This window comes from Sycon ciliatum, chromosome 1, assembly GCF_964019385.1.
Source record: "Sycon ciliatum chromosome 1, ocSycCili1.1, whole genome shotgun sequence".
NCBI lineage: Eukaryota > Metazoa > Porifera > Calcarea > Leucosolenida > Sycettidae > Sycon > Sycon ciliatum.
In genome coordinates, this window is record NC_088643.1 from 57102491 (window position 1) to 57119269 (window position 16779).

Below are 16779 nucleotides of genomic sequence, written 5' to 3' on the forward strand. Positions count from 1 at the left end.
AGACGAGTGTAATGTGCACCCTTCTAACTTCTCTCCGTGTTGCTGTCTAGGCACTCCCGAAAGCATTGCACATCTCCTGCGCTGCTTTCGACGGCGATGCGTGTGGTGTTGTCAATTACGGATACTGGGGAATGAATGTGGAGGCCAAAGAACGTTACAACCTCTCTCTATTCGCCAGCGCGGTGGGTAAGCTCAGTACTAATACCAAGAGTATATAACCCCCGGGGGGTTATGTACTCTTGCTAATACTATACTGCTGCCATACAGTATTTGGTATAGTACAGTATGGGTTCTGGAAGCCACACGAGTTGCTGTTCGACATTAGCCTTCATTGTGATCGGTTTGTCCTGTAACTCTAAGCTTCGCCGAGGAGACCTAACAAGGTCGAAACGGCATCCCCGTGTTTATCGCATTTAGAGCACTCAGACTTTAGGCTGTTTAGCGCTTTCAGCCGGTTTAAAACAGCTTCGTTGTTCATTAGACTTCAGCTCCGCCGAGGAGACCTAATAAGCGGGTCGAAACAGCATGCTGTCCGGAGATTGAGTAAGTCTAGCACATGTAATATGTAAGCAAGAACTGTTCTCTGAGTTTGAGCCACTTTAATTTGTTGTTCATTAAACTTCCTTGCGATCAGTTTGGCCAGTAACTCTAAGCTCCTAATAAGGTCGAAACAGGTAGCTGTCCGGATATTGAGTAAGTCGAGTAATACGTAAGACTAGTGAGAACTGTTCTCGGAGCTGAACAAGCTGCATTGCTTTCTGCCTCCGCTCCCTGTGACTCATTGTGCATGTGGCAGGTGATACAAAGGCTCCAGCAACCGTAACAGCTACCCTGGCGAAAACCAGCGATGGCACAGCGCTAGGTTCATGCACACTTCGTCTGGGCCAGGAAGGTAGGATCAAGAGGAGAAGATCATTTGTACCATTCTACATGATTCTACATTAGACGCACACGACAACTAGTACTGCATCTCGATCATCCGGATGTGTTGTGATGTGTTGTGATGTGTTGTGTCCATGAGCCACATGATAATGACAAACGAGCATTGTTGCCTGTGCAGTACGTACAGTCAACTTCCCTTATAACGACACTCGGCGGGGCAGCAGAAAAGTGTCCTTATTCGCGAAGTGTCGTTATACCCGAAGTCTCATTATAATGTGTCACAGTTGGATGGGACTTTGCTCTGGGCATGAAATGCTGTCGTTATTCGCGAATTGTCGTTATATCCGCAGTCGTTATTCGCGAATTGTCGTTATATCCGCAGTCGTTATTAGCGAATTGTCGTTATATCCGCAGTCGTTATTAGCCAAGTTGACTGTATAGGTACATTATAATCCAGCAAAGGTTCAGCAATGGACTGGTCTGTAGTTTTCTTCCCCGTCACACCCGAGGTCCAACACACCTGTGCCGTGAATGACCAGTGTGGTGAGTGATGCTCTCTCCACCTGGTTGACTCTTCTGCTGCTGTGCTGCTGCTGCTGTTCCTATGCTCTTCAGGCAACTGGACCCGGACGCAGTGCGTTATCACAGCCAGTGCTTCTTGCTCCAATGCACACTTGCAGCTCATTTTGGAGGGCGAACTGCTGGTCAACGTGGTACGTATCTATCGTTAGGAAGTGGTATTCACCTCAAGACCCGCCCCTCCGCCCCCCCCCCCCCCACACACACCCATGTATACAGTGGAATGGTTGGCCTACGACACGCTGATACGCACAATATTGCAATTTGGTAATGTTGCAACGTTGAGGGGTGGGACTCTCAGCCTAACCCAGTACGGCTGGTATTGGTTTGTGAATCATTATAGATCCTACCTCCCTACCAGGAAATCAGCTCCTATTCTGTTTCTGTTTTCGTCTTCCTATCCTTACTCCAACCATTGATTCCTTCAAACTAACCACCCGTCCCCAGCAGCTCCGTCGTCGCCAACAAAACCAGATACAGCATGCACATACGGATGCGAACATGTATTTAGAGGGATTGGAAGTTTACAGTGTTGAAGCATTGCTACATCGTGATGTGAACACCATGCATGTCTACGTGGACACTACCCGACCAGGCAATATGAATGCCTTTACAGTCAAGCCACCACCTTGCAAAGAGCAAAGACGCAGATGCAGCTCCCAGGAGCGCTAGTAGTATGGTTCCTATCACCCGGTATATGCCAAAAATGAATGCCATTTTTTGGTAGCAGTTCCAGTGCGTGGTGAATGTAGTTTGATGCATGCCGGTTCCTATCAGGGAATCGTAAAATACCGGTAGTATTTACGACTCCTGGTTCCGTTCACATGTGTATGTAATGTACATGTACAATTGTAGGTCTCTCTGATGCCAGCCGATCTACCTGGCGGCTATCCGTTCAGAAAGGACCTGTTTGAAAAGCTTCAGGCCATCCAGCCGGCATTCGTACGTTTTCCTGGGTAAGAACACACACACACAATTATGCACATTGTAGATCGCTGATGCCAGTGGGGCATGGTGGCAAGCCCCATGTCATGAGAATATTATCGGAAGACACTTGACACTGTACTGTACTAACCATGCATGTACATGTACCTCTTTGCCGCAGTACTGTAGCACCCTGGGCCATGGGGAGACCTCTGCCTCTAGAGCTCTGTTGGTCTACTTCTGAAGTAGTCTAGCACGGAATTGGGCATTACTGTCCGGGGATGAGTGCATTACTGTCCGGGGATGAGTGTTTCTAAAAAGATTGAAGTGTTATCAGGAAATGGAAAGACCAGTAAAAGTAGCATACGTGTATTCCTTTTGCTTTGATTCTTACTTGATGGTTTCACTCGATTGGCTTTGTCAATAAACCAGTTCTCAAGTAATATTACGACACATGTGATGTAATGACCTGATGCTTAGTAGAGCAGGGCTTATTTTGCTGTTGTTGTTGTTGTTGTTGTTGTTGTTGTTGTTGTTGTTGTTGTTGTTGTTGTTGTTGTTGTTGTTGTTTGAAATCTTTTATTCTCGTTGAATTCTTTATTCTCACGATGGCACCATCGCCAATAAGAGATAACTCGTTGTTGTTGTTGTTGTTGTTGTTGTTGTTGTTGTTGTTGTTGTTGTTGTTGTTGTTGTTGTTGTTGTTGTTTGTGTTGTCGTCGTCGTCGTCGTCGTTATTGTAAAAAGACGTCCTGATGTTGACACCTTACTATAATATAATTATGTATGTTGATAAACAGAAAATGCAGCATCGTTCGGAAGATTACTTTTAAAAAGCAGTATAACCCATGCCATGGTTAAAGTAAAGCTTTATGCACAAGAGCGACGACCATGTGGATTATATCCGAACAGTACTTGCAGTCCAGAACCAATATTTCCAGTTTTCACGTTCATTTTATCGGCGTCCTGAACTCCTGACTGGTTTGAAAATGGAAAGAATGATTGTGGTGTATTGTTTTCATGTGTGTTTCATAGTGGCTGCTACGTCGAAGGCGATAAGCTGGCCGATGCATTTCGCTGGAAGCCGTCCGTCGGCCCAATACATCAGAGACCAGGACATTACAATCTGTGGGGCTACTGGAGTGATGATGTATGTAACAGTTGCATGGCATACACTGTATTGTGGAAATACATGTATTCTACCTAGTAAAGAACGAGTACACGCATGTACTCTCAAGCAGGGCAACGTATACATACTAGAAAATGTAATGCAATTTCAAAATAAACTGCCACACCTCAGGGCCGTACTGACTATGCAATCATATCGGAATGTTCATGGTTCAATTACACTTTGATAATAGATGAACACTTCCGAGCAAATGATCAGAAAGGAGATACAACCGCAGGCAGAGGCAGGAGTATACTCCTGGAAGAAGAAATGCTTGTAGCGAACAGAGCATATTCAGTTGGTGGCATCTGAGGTCTGCTACGTGACCAGTAGGGGATCATGCTTCGTGCGCAATATCTGTATGTACCTTCCTTGCAAGAACGAAATCAAGTAGAATATGAATACATGTACATCATGTTGATGCTGGATATACAGCAAGGAAACAGGATCGAAATGAGAGACGAAAGATTCGCTCCTCGGGGCTCTCCTGTCGCTTCTTTCTCCTTGCTATGTGGAAAGTCCCGTTAAGGCACAAACGCAGTGGAGCACTCTGCTTCTCACGCCAACATACTGTTTTGGCACACCACATACAGAAAGCACAATGAAATCTCCCCCTATTACAAGTACCATACACATGTACTTCAGAAGTACTTCAGTACTTGTATGATCTGATACTACTCTAGACTTAGCTAATGTGCGTGCTTGAAGGTTCTTTATCTCTCTCTCTCTCTCTCTCTCTCTCTCTCTCTCTCTCTCTCTCTCTCTCTCTCTCTCTCTCTCTCTCTCTCTCTCCCTCTCTCTATCTCTCCCTCTCTCTCTCTCCCTCTCGCGCTCTCTCTCTCCTCTCTCTCTCTCTCTCTCTCTCTCTCTCTCTCTCTCTCTCTCTCTCTCTCTCTCTCTCTCTCTCTCTCGCTCTCTCTCTCTCTCTCTCTCGCTCTCTCTCTCTCTCTCTCTCTCTCTCTCTTGCTCTCTTTCTCTCGCTCTCCCCTCTCTCCCTGTCTCTCTGCTACAGGGTCTGGGTTTCTATGAATATATGATTCTGTGTGAGCTACTGGGAGCTGATCCTGTGTGGGTGATCAACAACGGCATATCGCACACTGATGAGATTGCTACTGCCGACATTGAGCCTTGGGTTCAGGATGCGCTGGATAGTTTGGAGTTTGCCACTGGACCAGCTACCAGGTAACGTTTTCACGAAGATCAGTGCTGAAATGATGCTCAATAGTTCCATTAAATGATGGAGTTGTAATGGAACAGTCTGAAGAAACACTGCAGTCATCACCAGGGCTCGAACCAAGGGGCCTTTACTATCGGCCAGAGGTGCTGAACAAGGCAGTGTCACCATAATACTGCATTTGCACACGCTTAGGAATAGGTACTACACGTAGCTGTAGTATTGTGTCCAACTGTACATACATGTACGCAATCGGAACATTTGCGGTACAAGAAAGTCTCTGAATTAACGTGCAGTGGTAATGTTATCAGAGGAGATGCCTATAGTTCGAAGGTGACCATGTCCTGACAAAACAGTTACCATGACTCTTGGTCGCCTGTCCCTGCAGCTATTGGGGCTCGGTGCGTGCCAGCATGGGTCGCACGGAGCCCTTTTCACTGAGCATAATGGCAATTGGCAACGAGGATTGTGGTAAGGTGAGTGACAAGACACAACATTTCGGAGTGCTTGACATGATGATGAGACTAAGCTGGCGTGAAGGGTGACTGGCGCCAAGCAAAAACCAAAATTTAATGCTCATATTTCGAGGCGCGGCTGAATTGTGATTGTGGAGCAGTTCACACTAATGGTAAAGATAACGTAGGTCGTAGGGAGGTGTATCGATTGTACCCAGTGGCTGATCTACTCACTGCTACTATCCTACTGTCCTTCATTACAGCCAAACTACCTGGGGAACTACATCAAATTTTACAGGGAGATCAAGGTAAGGGTGGTCTTCGTGTATGAATCATAGATGGAATGCAGATTATAATTTTTTTTAATGGTATTACCTGTAGGCTGAGGGCAAACGGAAGTACTGTACTGTATGGTCAGGTACATTTAAGGGTGATTTTCACTATCTTAACCATTCTACAATATCGACATGACTGTATCTTCACTGACGAAAGTTGTATACTCGAAACGAGGAAAGCAGAAATTCAGGATGGCAAGTGAAAAAGCCAGCTGTACATGTACATGTATACTTGTGTCTGCACATGTACATGCAAATCACAATTGTATTTTCATATGTCTGATCGTGTACCGCAAGATTCGCTATCCCACCATGCGACTGATTGCCAACTGCGATCTCAGTACTCACAATCCACCAGCCAAGACCGACATCTATGACTATCACATGTAAGTTACGCAGATTGAAGAGACTACATAGTGCATGTAGGGTAGTTCCTTCAAGCAGTCTTAAAAAGGTGGATACTGCGTCAAAACATGTGTATCATACATGTGTATCATCTCTCAAAGTGTGAAGACTCCACTGTAGCCATCCACTATTTGAAAATGATGACAGTATCTTTTTTTTCTTTTAGTGATTGGTGTAGCCCAGAGACCGTTTGGAGAGTGTTGTGAAGGTGTATGGGTACATATGTATCAGCCAGAGTATCTATCGGACCACTTGCTCTGGACGTAGCCATGCGTCTGACTGTATGCCACGTATAACTGTTTGACAGTATACCTCTGTCGTTCGTTTCGATAGATACACCAACTCGGAAACGTTCTTCGCTGGAGTCGAGCGATTCGACACGTTCGATCGCAACGGTCCCTTGGTGTTCAACTCAGAATACGCTATAACCCAGTAAGGCCCTGTTGTAGTCTGGTATTTGTATACATACGTACATGTACCTAACCTCTGCTCTCTCCTCTATCTGCATGATAACGTCAGCATTCTGCCCAGCAACGTTATGTTACATAGGGCTATGCAGTGTGGTGATATTTTAGTATTCCATTGGAACGTAACTGTTACTTTTCCTTTGTCTTTTCTTTTCTTTTCTTTTTTAAACTTCGGCCAGTATGACTACTTGAGCTAGAACGCCAAACAGATGTGAGAACGAAGTTTGACAAGATCATTCGCCACCGGTTGGCGGATGAAGCACAGCGTGATCGCGCTGGACAGAAACAATTTCTATTTCCGTCATGTCTCAAAGACATGTTTAGCTGACCACGGCCCGTATGTTGACAACGTTTAAAAACTATGAAAGTGACCCAATTATGATCAAATAGTCTGTCACTTTGACCAGAAGTGTTGGGAACTGGCAGAATGAGAAAATTGAAGCGTATCTCCTCTGGGTCTCCCTTGTCAAATTAGCCTCCTGGATTACGTCAAGCCGAACTCAGGTACTGTCCAGACCAGGGAGTCGTCAGATACCGGTATTTGACGACTCCCTGGTCTGGGCGGTGCACGGGGATGAAAAAATGGTGCACAGTGGGAATCGAGTACCTGGACAAATGCATGGAAGCAAGAGTACATTTCATGTACTTTTGATGGAAGCCGGATGTATGTGTGAGAGGGGCGTACACCAGGGGGTCGTCAAATACCAGGGAGTCGTCAACTACCAGGGAGTCGTCCTGTATCATGTGCATTCGCGGTTGTAGGCGTTTAAATTTTGGTTTGAAATTTGCACCCTCCTGCGGAGCCCACGCTGCTTTGGCAGTGGCGGAGGCTCGCTTGCCGACGTAACCGTCGGAGATCATCATGAACAATGGACTGACTAATTATTCACTTGTCCTGTCTTTATAAATAACATGTTATTGCATATGTTCTTGGTTTAGTTTTTGGCCTTTTTCGTGCTTTGGAGTTGATAACATTTTCCTCACTATCGAAAAAAAAAAAAAGTGCGTATCGCGCCGCCGGCAAAAAAAATAAATACCAGGGAGTCTGGAGCAAAAAAAAGAAGCAAAAAGAAATGTTCCCACACCGGGAATCGAACCCGGGCCGCGGCGGTGAGAGCGCCGAATCCTAACCACTAGACCATATGGGAGACACAGCAATACATCAGTGCAGGCAACACTACATTGTAAAATGCTTTTTCGAATAGAGAAAGAGAGGCGGGATGACACATTGACACTACAACTAACTACTTACAAGGCATACCTGTACGAGTAGATTACAGTCGGATATAACCTGCTAACGGCGGCTTGTTGATTGAACTTCAAACACAATGACGGAGTGGGTGGCAGGGAGATGCACATCTTATCTCCTTGTTGCCTTGGACTAGCCACCTGAGAAATGTCGACATCAGTGTCAAATCATGTGAAATTGTGAATCTCTCGTGTCTCCCACATGGTCTAGTGCTGGTAGTGGTTTTGGTTTTGCACAGGTGTCACAATGAAAGTGGCCAGAACCCCCAGATAAAGAGCCTCTGTTGATGTTCCTTCCTTCTACATGTACATGTATGTTTCTGTCTAGCTTTTCTGAACTGTTGTTGTTACACTGTATCGCTTAGTTTTACTTCACTACAATAGATAACAATAGTACCGAAGAGCTGAGCATCTTCCTGCACAACAATCGTTGCATATTATTACGGTATTATACATGTAAATAAAGTCCTTCTTTAGACCAAGAGTGGTACATATGATAAACAAAGGTGGAATGTTCTACGATACTTTTCCAGACGTTTTGTCTTTCCAGAAAAGTATCGTACAAATTCTATCTTTGTTTATCAAATGCACCACTCTCGGTCATGATATTTACTGGAAAGATCACAATGGCAAAGTTTGTCTGAATGCATGAGCCAGACAAAAAGGAAGCAATGGCACGATCCCGAGAAGAATCAGGGAATGGGACGAACATTAATTTGTTGAGGAAAGGAGAAAGGAAGGAGATGAGTGATTAAATGCGTGGCAGATGAGCCACAAGAGTAACCGTGATGCAGTGGTCGCACATTTGCAGTGCGTGTTAGTCATGTAGAGTCAGAGACTCACTGGAGAACCCGATCCCGAGACCCTTGGTCGGGGAGTCCACTGCATCTCACCAGCGCAGCTCATGTAGCAGCTACACACCCATTGTTGTCTTTTTTGTTTCGTCTTCGTTTTGTCTCCCCTTCTTCCGCAGGTATGTGCAATGTGATAAAAAAATAAAATAAAAAAAAGAACGAGGAGGCGACGAAAGAAAGTAACAATGTGGAGCCATGCAAAAGAAAGTATTGACGATGCCAGTTCAAAAGATCTGGGTGTGCCTCATCAGCCTGATCGGGGACTTACATGTATGGGTGTACATAATCACTAGTACGGAGTACCGAAATATGCACAGCCCGGAAACCTCAATCTAACGAATTGTGTTCTTCCCCTCAGGGATGCTGGCACAGGAAACTTGCGTGCAGCGGTGGCGGAAGCAGCATGGATGACAGGTTAGTAGTTAGTAGTCGTGTAAATCGTCATGTACAATCATGTACATGTGTAATTATGGACATTTGTTTTAATTGCTCCATGTGACGTTACATGTATGTAAAGAATAGACATTGACATTGACTCAGTTGGTGCGCCAACCACTGTTTTCCATGTTTTTATTGATTAAATGTGCACAATTCATTGTACATTCATTGCACAATTCATTGTACATTCAAAAGCATATTGTACAGTGTACAATCATACTACAATGTAACATGCACATGATTATGCATTTCTTTGCCCTGGCACGATCTCAACCTTGACCAGTTCCTACTTAGTATCTGACTGATTTAGAGACACGTAATGCTGTATGATCGTAGCGGCCTGCATGCTGGTTGCGGTCAAGACAAATCTACATAACCGATCCTGAGGATTTTGTAGATCTTGGTCACTTCAGTTAAGGTCATGGCATGATTTAATGGCCTCGCTATAGTTACACAATCGTATTCTTGTTCCCACGAAAGAGCCACTGGAGGCTTGAACACGATTTCTGCATAAACTCATCACAGATCACACTAATCGCATTTGCCTTGTTCAAACAATCGTCCAACGTGACACCGACACTCTTAGTAAAGAGTTTGGACACGGCACAAAAGACCACGAGAATGCTTCTTTCGCTATTGTCCTGATACACACAAACTGACTATCACTCGAAAAGAGGGCACGGAACATAAGGTACTAATTGCAATAGGAATGTGTGCATTGTGTGCACTGAAAGCTGAATTCTTCGACAAAACCCTTCCGGCAAGATAAAACATGTTCACTCCTCAATCAGTGGCCATGTACTGCACGTGTGGGAAAATTACGAAACTAACTATCATATGCAATGCTAAAGCGGCCTATCTGCTGCACATTCTACATTGCATAACTAAATAATTATCATCGAAGAACATTCTCGAATACCTGGGTGATGCACGAATTTTGATAGTGCTCGCTTCCGTTAATCGTTTTTCTTTGTAATTTTCCATTCATTTTCTGCTTTAATTCATATTTGCTTTGTTTTCCTAGCTTACTATTGCCGTGGCTGGCTCAACGCCCTTGTCTCAGGGGATTCTGTCCCTGCATTAGCTATGCTTGTCACATGCTATGAGATTGTGTCTAATAATAATAATAATAAATAACACCCAGACGCGCGACAAGAACCTATACTGTACATGTACCCCCATACAGTAATTGCAGGGTACTCGGTTATGCAACAAACTGTGTAACATTCCATGTAATTACCTCGTACCCAGGACTGGAGCGAAACAGTGATGTCGTGGCGATGGCCAGCTACGCCCCACTCTTCGTCAATGTCAACGATCGAAGGTGGAAAGTGGATGCCATCGTCTACAACTCGTCCGAATCGTACGGAACTCCTTCGTACTGGAACCAGGTACATGCACATGTACAATGTCATGCAAAGTGGAAACCGTTCGGCTGTCCTGATTCCCCTGAAATCTACTTTGCCACCATAGATGATCCCTTCAGTGATCTTTCTATCACATAATACTTGCATCCAACACGATGGACTCCATGTAACATGACTATGGCCCCAATAGATGATTATGGGAAGGGACAAGCCTGAGAATGGGTACAGGTATACAATACAGTATGCTACATCGTTGAATCCATAGACACATTGTTGCTAATATTACTACCAGTGCACACGTACATGTAGATGTGTATGTGTAGTTTCACCTGCGCCGCTATTGGTACTTTAATACTGCGTGCATATTAGTCTCGGCTGAAAACACATCAGCAGCCATCATGGCCTGCCTTAGTAAATAACATCGACCATGACATGTTGGGTTTCCACCTGATGATGTGTCTCATGCACCTTGCAGGTACTTTTCTCATCTAGTGCCAGGATGGCCTCCTATCTAGCTTACTTTCAGCTCAACATGAGCACAACAGAAGGTCAGTTTGCTGTTCGCACACACCGACACAATGGCAAGCCGAGACGTGCGGATGATACGGCCCAGATGGCTGCCTCTGTTACCATGTCCAAGGTTGAGCCAGCCTCAGGCATACAAACGGTGAGCGCACGCGCGAAGATGAAATAGGCAGCACGTTGTATGCGTGAAATAGGTACTCATCTGCTGTGTCTCTTCCAGTTCACCCTTGATTTTCTGACGGAATCTAGGAACTACGCTCATGCAGATAGATGTAGATCTCTTGGACCTGGGACACAGCTAGAACTGACACCGTAGCATCATCAATCATCATGCACTGTACATCTTGAAGACCATGCACCGTGGCCCACCCTTCTGCCAAACATGCAGCCAAGGAAAGGATTGCAATTGCGATTCAACGCTCAAATAGCCGCGGTCGTTCATGACACGACTTGGACTCATGATTAGGTCCAATTCTACCCCTCTGCGCAACGATAGATAATAGGGTCCTTAATCGTGAACCTGCAAGTCGATGCACTTTAAGCAGTATGCACCTTGAGCAATATACATGTTCATGTAGTTGTATTGCCTTGCCATGGTAATCGTCTTTGCTTTCTCCTCTTAGGTCTTTGTAAAGGTATCCAACTGGGGTCCGGATGCGCAACTAGACACGACGCTGGAAGGTTTGTCAGGCACGATCCTGGGTGCTACAGTCTGCCAGCTCAGCGGACCCGATCCCGACTCGGAGAACACTCTGGACAATCCCATGCTGGTGTCTGTCTCCAACACCACAGCGTCGTTCAGCGATGCAACAGTGACCTTCCAAGCTCCGCAGTGGTCTGTCAGCCTGCTCACAGTCTCGGTCACCAACACGCTGGCTACATAGTCATCGGAGACATCATAATGCCTGGCTGCCTTTCAAGGATCAAGCAGTGAAGGTGATGCAATGGAAGGCTCTACATTCCCAACGTATGACACCCCAACAAAACGATCTTTGTGGTGATGATATGGAACTCTAAGTCTTTGCAACAAACCATAATACCATATACAATGTACATGTAGATGATGATGATGATGATGACGATGTGGATACTTTATCTGTAAGAAGACGACAGGGCAGCCATTCGCGACGATCCATTTACCTCTGGAGAATCCGTAAAAAAAAACTGAATTAACTGAACTGACCTGAACGATTTGTAAAATCAATGCCGTTTCCTACTTTGACGTACAGTGTATCTTTAATGTAGTGAAGTCATGATCAGATACCAATTATTCCACACAGTTTCCATGGTGATACATGTACATGTACAATTACATGACATTGTATCTAATCTTACATTTTAAAAATCTTTGTTCTTCTATCGTATTATGAATAAGCAGTCGATATGGTTCCCATATGTCGAACGTCGCGTGGAACAACTTGTTATTGTAACTAGTCCCCTCATACTATTATCATAGTGGAGTTCAGTAGGATGTTGGCGATTCGGTTTTTCACAATTCGTCTTCACTTACATTCCCCTTTCTATGTTTATTACATAAACATGAGCCTCCGAAGTTGGGCGGTTTGATGCTTTGCGTCATCATCCAGTAACTTTCGGCACTCTTTGTTTCCGTGGGACATACGTGTACATATTGTACATGTAGCTCGTGCTCATTTTTAGTTGCGCTTTCCTTCCCCTCATCGGACATTTCCTGACATGAGCCTTCCAAAAGGTTGTTCGTTTGCGTCTCTTTAAAAATGTGTTGGAGCTTCATGTACGTGTGTGTGTGTGTGTGTGTGTGTGTGTGTGTGTGTGTGTGTGTGTGTGTGTGTGTGTGTGTGTGTGTGTGTGTGTGTGTGTGTGTGTGTAAATAGGGGCATACCCAAGGGGCTCAGCATGGTGGTTTTTCACGGGCCCCTATTTTGCACACATGTTTATGTACTTGGGCAAATGAGGCAACTTCTCACAACCGCTAGTGTTCTATGATCTTACTACGAAAAATGACAATGGCGTTATTGCATCTGGTGACTTTGCCTTGCAAGCTTTGTAGCTGGACATGTAATTGCTGTTAATATTGTAATCATTATGAGCACCGTATGCTATTGAAATAATTTGTGATATCGAAGTTGGTACGAAGCAGGAGGGATTATTTTGAGGAACAGAATGACCATGATGAGTCCCAAATCTGCAATAACTATAGTCGTTCATTAGGGATTCGTTCGAACTTGAAATGTGCAGAACACTCCTTTACTGAGAGCTTCTCTTCCCAAAGAGCAGACATTTGGAGACAGAACAAGCGTGGACTGGAGAGATTTTCAGCCAGGATACCTTACATGTGTTCTGTTTCTTACATTCCCAGACATCAGAACTCGTTCCTAACGGATACAGAAAACCATCTCTGGATCCTCTATCCACGCTCTTTCTCTCTGAGCTGCTGCTGCTAGCCACCTGACCAAGAAGGAAGCCAGCGTCGAAAGCAGGAAAAACAGTGCAGGTTCTCTTGGCAGTAGGCTCCTCGGCGATGTCGTCCTCAGATTTGGAGGGCTTCAAGCTGCCATTGCTTGTCGGTTCAGGCACGTGAGTCTGGCTTAGCATCACTCTCCGGAACTGGGTCAGTCGTCTTCCAAATCAAGGATAATGGTGGCCAGCGCTGCGACCTTTTTCATTCAAAGGGATACAGCACTCTATCTACGCTCTCGGAAACAAGACAAACACACGACCACAATATCGTGTTTGTTACAGCAGCCTTTTCAGTTTCATCTACACTGTAGCCCAGTAGCTGCACTCGATTTCGACTCCGATTAGGCTACATGATGTAACAGTACTCTGTGGAACTTGACAAGACGATGTTGCGAGAACGCCTTCTTCACTGACTATAATATTCACGTCCCCCCGGGTCAGTCATCAAGTGAATGCCCCTAAAATCGGAAAAGAAATGAAACAAAGTTGTTAGCCTCTAAGTAACGAACTCATGGCGGTGATGCGTGGTTGGGAAGTGTCGCTTGTATTCGATATATCCAGTCGTTTTTCAGCAGTATTCAACAGCGACTAGAGTCGAGACCCAGGTACATGTATGTCAAATAACTTCCACTGTTCTCTCTTTTCGGTGCTATTGGTCACGTTTGGGTTTATCGGGGTTTAGCGGCCGTCGCGAGTTCCCTTCGGGAACGGATACGATAATTTACTTTTTTTTATTGGTCACGTTGGCATTCCTCCATGTCACTCTTGTTTCGATAGAACGTCTCAAGATTATAATTATACTGATTGGCTTCCTAGAAGGGAGATTGCAGTGACACGAAATAGAATAGAATAGCACAATTTCAATACAAACACATGTCATGTGTTCGTATCACGTATGTACCTGAGATGTGGTCGATTCAAATGCTGTTTGATCGTGGAAATACAGAATAATTTAACGACTATGTAAAACATGTTCCCGTACGGATGTAGACTACTTGCTCTTCGGTAACACCCTGCACAGGTATGAATGTAACTTGTAAAGCCTTGCCAAAGGAAACTCTGGTTTATTGAAATAATTGCTGACAACTCGGAATCACGAGAAGGAGTGTGCAGCTTGCAGTGTGAAAGTGCTCCCGAATGTGCATTCCTTGCGAACAGCTGCATAAACGCGTGGATAACGAGCTGCAATTGTGAATACACAGTCGCCATGAAACCCTCAGAACGTGTTTTGATTCATCAAAATCATCAGCGCACTTTCCTCGTGAAGTGCTCTCCAGAACGTTAGGAGCCCTCCGTGCATGGCAAAGAAACATTTATATTCTTTTGCTCAAGCAATGCACTCAGTTTTCCACGAAGCAAAGGGGAACACAATGTAGCTAAGAATCCTAGGATCCGTCCACGCATCCGAGACAGGCATCGTGGACCACGCAAATGTAGTTATTCTTTAACTTCACAAACCTTCACAAGGGTCTGGCGTTCGACAGGTGCGCACCCAAAGAAGAATGAACAGAGCCATATCCATAGGCTGATAAACCGCCAGTATGACCTTTCATCTCACCACATCGCATCCGAAAGAGGAACAGGGTCAACAAGTTACCCAACATATTCAAGTTATTTCGGACTTGTAACATTGCCACAACGGCGTTTCGCCGAAGGAAGCTCTGTATGGCCTGCAGCATACAGGATTCATATCTGCCGGGAATAAAGACTATTGTATCCCAGTGCAGCAGTGAGTATCCCAATTCGGCAGTGAGTGGAGTTCAGGAGAGGGCAAGAGAGAGAGAGAGAGAGAGAGAGAGAGAGAGAGAGAGAGAGAGAGAGAGAGAGAGAGAGAGAGAGAGAGAGAGAGAGAGAGAGAGAGAGAGAGAGAGAGAGAGAGAGAGAGAGAGAGAGAGAGAGAGAGAGAGAGAGAGAGAGAGAGAAGAGAGAGAGAGAGAGAGAGAGAGAGAGAGAGAGAAGAGAGAGAGAGAGAGAGAGAGAGAGAGAGAAGAGAGAGAGAGAGAGAGAGAGAGAGAGAGAGAGAGAGAGAGAGAGAGAGAGAGAGAGAGAGAGAGAGAGAGAGAGAGAGAGAGAGAGAGAGAGAGAGAGAGAGAGAGAGAGAGAGAGAGAGAGAGAGAGAGAGAGAGAGAGAGAGAGAGAGAGAGAGAGAGAGAGAGAGAGAGAGAGAGAGAGAGAGAGAGAGAGAGAGAGAGAGAGAGAGAGAGATACAACATGGCAATCATGGTGTTCGTGTTTAATACATTGTATATACGGGTCTCATTCAGCTATTGAAGTATACAAGTCATACCAGAAGACAATACAGATCTAAGCAAACGACATCCAGTTTCCGTCTGGATCACGACGCACTACAACTGTATTGCGAAATCGGTGCTCCTGCCGAAAATGCAATGGAACAATGTGTGAGGGTTGAGATGATCATTTTGCAGCACAGGTACGCGGTCAACATTCAAATAGAGCCATTAGGGGCACTGAAGGGATAATTTGTCAGATCAATGCCTTGCTTTGCAAACACATCGACAAGCAAGAACCCATGAATTCGATTACAAAATACAAATACAAACCCTCTGTTTGCCGTAGCCATGCGTCATCCGCCCGCTGTTAGCCACATTTTACTAGTAATTTGTAGATCCTGATGTTATCATGTCCATCTCGTCTGCTTAGACTGGATACATGTTGTTCGGCTTCTCGCTATGCCTCGGCCTCAAGTCTGGGAGAACGAAATTGGTCAACAGTACAGCAGTCCTAACCCTCTCAGTTTCGATGTTGTCTGCACCCGCGTATGTCCGACTCCTCAACGAATCCGGACGTATCCTAGCCGCACCAAGCTCCCACACACAATAGGTTACTGGGATCAAGATTAGCTGAACATACACTAACCTTTAGTACATTCTTGTGCAGAAGTATCTCGTCGTTAGTGCCTACGACTGCATGCCCGTGTTTGTCATCACAAGAGAACATTCCTAGATACGTATGGGTGGGTGTTGCGAGCTTTCACGGAAATCAGAATGGCACACGGGTCGTGACTCACTGTCCTCAACTACTAACTCCCTCCCATTTCCAGACTCAATTTAGGGAGACAAAGGATTGAGTGCCAGATAAACAGAATCATTCACAAGAACATGTCTCTTTCGATCCTTCGAGCCATTGAGGAGCTTCTCGACAATTGCACTAAGTGTCAATGTGGAAGAGACGCCGAGTCCGTGCTAGCACTAAGTCTGACACCCTAAAGCGAGGCTGACAAGAGGTGTTGACTTGGTTGTAACAAAAGAAGCACTTTCGTGGAGAAATCACCCAGGAATGCTTCACATTGAAATGACTAGCCCACGAACTATGTACTATATCCGCTTTTACCTTCAGAGCGATATTCTCGCGGTTTGGCCAACTGCTACCACTTCTTCACTTCCCTCACTCTTCCCTCCTTATCGGTGGTGAACATGGGTATTTACTTGATAAGAAACGTGAGATGCACACACCAGGGTCAACACCCGAGACAAAAGGAGCAACTCAATTTGTGGCTAA

General features: G+C 45.1%; 1 protein-coding gene and 1 non-coding gene across 2 annotated transcripts in view; one reads left to right on the forward strand and one right to left on the reverse strand.

Moving 5' to 3' along the window:
• LOC135804505 (uncharacterized) overlaps window positions 1–12410 on the forward strand; it is a 17162-nt gene extending 4752 nt beyond the window's left edge. Inside the window, exons 7-20 of the mRNA XM_065318390.1 lie at window positions 51–186; window positions 797–892; window positions 1498–1595; window positions 2317–2417; window positions 3421–3535; window positions 4566–4735; window positions 5116–5203; window positions 5446–5490; window positions 5815–5903; window positions 6256–6354; window positions 8850–8905; window positions 10181–10320; window positions 10772–10963; window positions 11445–12410. Coding sequence (XP_065174462.1) covers window positions 51–186; window positions 797–892; window positions 1498–1595; window positions 2317–2417; window positions 3421–3535; window positions 4566–4735; window positions 5116–5203; window positions 5446–5490; window positions 5815–5903; window positions 6256–6354; window positions 8850–8905; window positions 10181–10320; window positions 10772–10963; window positions 11445–11705 — 1686 coding nt within the window. The 3' untranslated portion in view covers window positions 11706–12410. The remainder of the gene's footprint in view (window positions 1–50; window positions 187–796; window positions 893–1497; window positions 1596–2316; window positions 2418–3420; window positions 3536–4565; window positions 4736–5115; window positions 5204–5445; window positions 5491–5814; window positions 5904–6255; window positions 6355–8849; window positions 8906–10180; window positions 10321–10771; window positions 10964–11444) is intronic.
• Window positions 7466–7537, reverse strand: Trnae-cuc (transfer RNA glutamic acid (anticodon CUC)). The gene has a single exon. It is a non-coding gene; the product is annotated as a tRNA-Glu (tRNA).
• Window positions 12411–16779: the final 4369 nt, after the last annotated feature.